The sequence below is a fragment of the Microtus ochrogaster genome, chromosome 4 (genome assembly GCF_000317375.1).
Source record: "Microtus ochrogaster isolate Prairie Vole_2 chromosome 4, MicOch1.0, whole genome shotgun sequence".
NCBI lineage: Eukaryota > Metazoa > Chordata > Mammalia > Rodentia > Cricetidae > Microtus > Microtus ochrogaster.
In genome coordinates this window covers 13468174-13473352 of record NC_022011.1, presented here as the reverse complement: position 1 = coordinate 13473352, position 5179 = coordinate 13468174, and the positions used below count along the sequence as shown (strand labels likewise).

The following is a 5179-nucleotide window of genomic DNA, read 5'->3' as shown; positions in this document are numbered from 1 at the left end:
AAAAAAAAATATATATATATATATAACTAAATAAATTAAATAACAAAATTAATTTCAAAAAAAGGCATTTCAGCCAGTCAGTGGTTGCGCACGCCTTTAATCCTGGGAGAGATGGGCAGATCTGTGAGTTCAAGGCCAGACTGGTGTACAAGAGCCAGTTCCAGGACAGGGGCTCCAAAGCTACAGAAAAACCCTGTCTCAAAAAAAAAAAAAATACTCAAAAAGGCATTACAAATATCTGGGTATGGTGTACATGCTTGTAATGCCAGCACCGGGAAGCTGAAGCAGGAGGACTTCAAGTTCTGGGCATCATGGGCTACAAAATAAAACTCTGATTCAAAATAAGTGATCAATAAAATACATAATTACCTACTTTGGGTTAGGAATTTTATTTATCCATTGATTTCTGAACTAAATATTATAGTGGACTGCCTTAGATTATCTTCAAAAACTGACAAAATGCATTTGCTGGAAAAGGCAGGTACCAGAGGTACTAAAACCATGTATCTATGCCACCATGCCTAACTCTTTACATGGATGCTGAGAATCCTAACTCAGGTCTTTGTATGTTGTGCAATGAGCATTTCATATTGCCACAGAATGAGTAACAATAACTACAAAACTACAGGAAAATAAACATCTGGTAAGAACTGGATCGCAAACAAAAAGTACTTAGGAAGCAGAGGTGAGCAAATATCCATTGAGTTCCTCATCAGCCAGGGCTAACATAGTGAGACCCTGCCTCAAAACCCACATGCACAAGCAGGGTCAAGGCAGCTGAGAATATGGCTCAGTGGCAGCACACTTGTCTGGCAAGCACAAACTCCTAGATTCTATCCTACTAGCCCAAAATCTTCATCACCAACTTTCTAAATAAAGCAAACAGGAGAAATGTCAATGTTAAATGACTATGATAATTATTTTAGCTTGGCAAGATGGCTCCACAGGAACGATGCTTACTACCAAGCTTGAAAACCCAAGAGCAACCTCTAGATCCACCTAATGCAAAAAGAAAAATCAACTCCTACATGCTTTCCTCTGACCATAATCACTCTGTGGCACATACAACCAGCCTCCACAAAAACAAAGTAAAAATGTCATAAATAAATGTAACTTAAATGTTTTTGAGACAAGTGTCTCATTATGTAATTCTGGCTGTCCTGGATCTCTACACCAGGATGGCCTTGAACTCAAAAAGATCTGCCTGCCTCTGCAGATGAGCCACTACACCTGGCTGAATAAGCGTAATTTAAATTTCTTATTTTTGCACTTCTGAAACACAGAAGACAATTATAGTAGCATTTCGATATTCCCAGCTATTTAGGATGCTAAAAAGGATCCCTTGAACCCTCAAAAAAAAAAAAAAAAAAAAAAAGCTATGACCTGGGTTTAATCCCTACCAAGACTTAATCCCTACCAAGATGGAAAGGGGAAAGACAGAGAAGGGAGAAAAGGAGGAAAAAGGAAATAAGACAAATTTTTTCCATGACAGTATCTGTATTCCAGTACTTGGGAGGCCAAAGCAGAAAAGTATGAGTTCCAGGTCAACCAAGATTGTATGAGACCTTGTCTAAAAATAGAAGACCTAATTAAATAAATAAATAAATAAAAATAGAAGACAAAATTTATTAAAAAATTTAAAAATAAGCTGGCTGTGGTGGTACACATCTTAAATCCCAGCACTCAGGAAGCAGAGGCAGGTGAATCCAAGGCCAGCCTGATCTAGAGTAAGTTGCAGGACAGACAGGGCTACTGAGAGAAACCCAGTATCAAAATAACAATAGACACAATATTAGTACCGAGGTTAAGTTTACATTACCACAAATAGATGAAATTATGTATGAAATCTGCTCTAAATAGGGCAAACAGGCTGTATGAAAACAGATGTCTTGAAATAAAGTTAGAGAATAAATAAGTGTAGGTTTATTGTATTATACTTTATCCTTCAAATCAGTTGAAGTTGAAGAGTGCTTTGAATTCAAAATCATTCTGTCACAAAATATCTCTCACACCTAAATAAATGGACAGACGGATGGATGAATGAATGAATAATGCTAATATTTTAAAAATGATCATAATCAGCAATTTTTTTTTTTTTTTTTGGTTTTTCGAGGCAGGGTTTCTCTGTAGCTTTGGAGCCTGTCCTGGAACTAGCTCTGTAGACCAGGCTGGCCTCGAACTCACAGAGATCCCCCTGCCTCTGCCTCCCGAGTGCTGGGATTACAGGCGTGAGCCACCACTGTCCGGCATAAATCAGCATTTTTAAAAGAGAACCCAAGCAGGCTGTCCTCAAACACACAGAGATCCACCTGCCTCTGTCTCCTGAGTTCTGGAGACACCAATGCCTGGCATTAACTCAGGTTTAATTGGGGCTGAACCACAGTTCCTCAGCAAAACTGTAGATTCCCAGTCTCATCCCATCCTAACCTGCAGAGTTGACACATTAGTTTTATCCTACTTTCCAAACTCTCATACCTGCTTCCAGGGACTACAACCTCAACCTGTATCACAGGCCCAGTTTAAGAAGGTGAGAGTAAGAGATCCACACATGGTTTGTAGAGTAGGCACATGCATAACCAATGTGAGGCTACAGTGAGACTGTCTCAAGAAACAAAACAGCAAGGTGGTGGTGGTGGCGCACGCCTTTAATCCCAGCACTCAGGAGGCAGAGACAGGCGAATCTTTTTGAGTTCGAGGCCAGCCTGGTCTACAGAGCTAGTTCCAAGACAGGCTCCAAAGCCACAGAGAAACCCTGTCTTGAAAAAACAAACCAAACTAAACCAAACAAAAACCAAGCAGGGCTTGGAGAGATGACTCAGCAACTGAAAGCACTGGATATTCTAGCAGAGGATCCAGGTTCAATTCCAGCACCCACAGCAGCTAACATTTATCTATAACTCAAGTTCCAAGATTTTCTATGACCTTTTTTAGCCTCCATATGCCCCAGGAATGCACACAGTATGGAAATACAAGCAAGAAAAATTCTCACATACATAAAATTTTTTAAAAATTCAAAGTGTGCCAGATGTGGCGGTGCACACCTTTAATCCCAGCACACAGGAGGCAGAAACAGACAGATCTGTGTGAGCTAGAAGCCAGTCTGGTCTACAAAGAGAGTTCCCGGACAGCCAGGGCTGTTAGACAGAAAAACCCTGTCTCGAAACAAAGAAAACGTTTTTAAAGAGGCAAGATGGTTCAGTGCACACCTTTAGTCTTAGTACTTAGGTACATATGAATTCAAGGCCAGCCTGCAGACTGGGTTCCAGGAGAGCCAGGACTATACAGAGAAACCCTACCTTGAAAAACAAACAAAAAAAGATGGCTCAGTGGGTAAGGATGGTCCCTTAACACCAGCTGGGGGGGTGGGGGGAAATATGCGTTTTTCTGGCCTCCCAAGGCACTAGGTAAGCACAGCGCATACATATATGCTATAGGCAAAACAATCATAAATAAAATTTTGCTTGATGTGGTGGCACACACCTTAAATGCCAGCAGAGACACAGAGGCGGCAGTTCAAGGCCAGCCTGATCTGTGAAGGAGTTCAGGCCAGCCAGAGTTACATGGTGAAACCCTGTCCCAAAAAAGGAGAGAAAAAGGAGAAAAGAGAAAGGGTATCATATTTTAAAAGGCTAACATTCCTATATATGCAGATATACTGTCTTTTAAAAGATAGTTAAGAAAGAAAACGACTTAATACCCACTGCCCATGGGTAGAAATAAATGGGCAAGCTAACCAATCAGTTCGTGTATTACACATTTTTAAAGAATTAAGCAAACCTACAATTGTTGCACACATACCCCAAAATAAAAGACCAAAACTAAATACCGATACGTAAATCCTTTCTTAGATTTGGCTAAGAAAATCAGATACATATTTCACTTATGTTAGCATGAATCAACTACAATTTCTATTATAGAGAGAATTAAATGTGGTTTAGTTTGGTTTGGTTTGAGACACACTCCACTTTACTGACTGAGGAAGGGCCTCTGGTTGAACAGAGTTCATCACTTATGGCTAATCTGGCTAGTCTTCATTGCCCCAGGATTCTGTCCCTCCTTCCAGTGTGCTGAGATTCTAAGTAGCCTGCCAAACTTTCTCAACTTTTATGTGGGCTTAGGGAATCCTACTGCCCATCCTCACATTCAATACACAGTAAGCACTTTTCTCTGCTAAGCCATTCATCTTAATGCTGAAGTGGAAAAAAAGGTAGAATTAGACCAAATCAAGTCAGATCATGTTTCTTTTATGCTAGTGTTGTTTGTTTTTGAGACAGGGTCTCTTTATTTATCTATAGCAGGTCAAGAACTTGGTAGGTAGAACAGATTGGCCTCAAGCACAGAGATCTATCCACCCCACCTGCTTCTCAAGTGCTGAGCTAACAGCATGTCACTACCCCTGACTTCATGTTCATTTACAAGTAGAAAAACAAAGAATAAAGAAAATACTCATAGACTGGTATAAGGTCTGTTACGTACTATAGTAAAGCAAAACACAAAGTAGCAAATTAACCTCTCACACAACATCCTCACATAAATTGCCAATAAATTGATTATTTGTTTTTGCTTCAATGGTATTTACATACTGAATAGAGTACTTACATGCTGTATTTCCTGCTGGCTGGCTCGGTAGTTTTTCTTGGTTAAATTATCCACCAGGTAGCTGATTTGAGACAAGGCCAGCGAGAGCGAGTCAAGATTCATTGCTGGTTGGGGCGGAAGCAGGCGGCCGAGCCCGGCGCAAAATCACCATTATTCCCCTTTAGTCACCTCAGAGGCAGGTTAATGCTTTTTTTGTAATTAGGCTATCTCTGTTATCTGTAAATGTCTTCAGTTCTTCTTTACTCTGTTCTGAAACATGGCACCTGTTTAAAAATAAAATTCCAGAATTCAGTTGGTGGGGAAGGCTAAGTAATTTTCAATTTTCATCTCACTCATTTAAATTGCTATTAAAGAACCTTTAAAAAATAATTATGTCTCCTATCACTGTAGATTTTTTAAAAATGCCAAGCTTTTAAATTAAAAAACACTTCCAAGAGTTTAAATTTAATAACGCAACCTGAAACTTTTGAGATATCCATTTTATCAATTTCAATTAACGTCAGAACCAACAGGAGCACACTTGGTTAAAATTTGGATTTGAGGCCAGGCGATGGTGGCGCACGCCTTTAATCCCAGCACT

The 5179-nt window shown here is 39.8% G+C and overlaps 1 protein-coding gene across 7 annotated transcripts in view; it reads right to left on the bottom strand.

Moving 5' to 3' along the window:
- Cnot1 (CCR4-NOT transcription complex subunit 1) overlaps positions 1 to 5179 on the bottom strand; it is an 80856-nt gene that overhangs the window by 58505 nt on the left and 17172 nt on the right. For all 7 annotated transcript variants that reach the window (XM_013354169.2, XM_005345549.3, XM_005345548.3 and 4 more), the window contains exon 2: positions 4600 to 4862. In XM_013354169.2, coding sequence (XP_013209623.1) covers positions 4600 to 4701 — 102 coding nt within the window. In that variant the 5' untranslated portion in view covers positions 4702 to 4862. The remainder of the gene's footprint in view (positions 1 to 4599; positions 4863 to 5179) is intronic.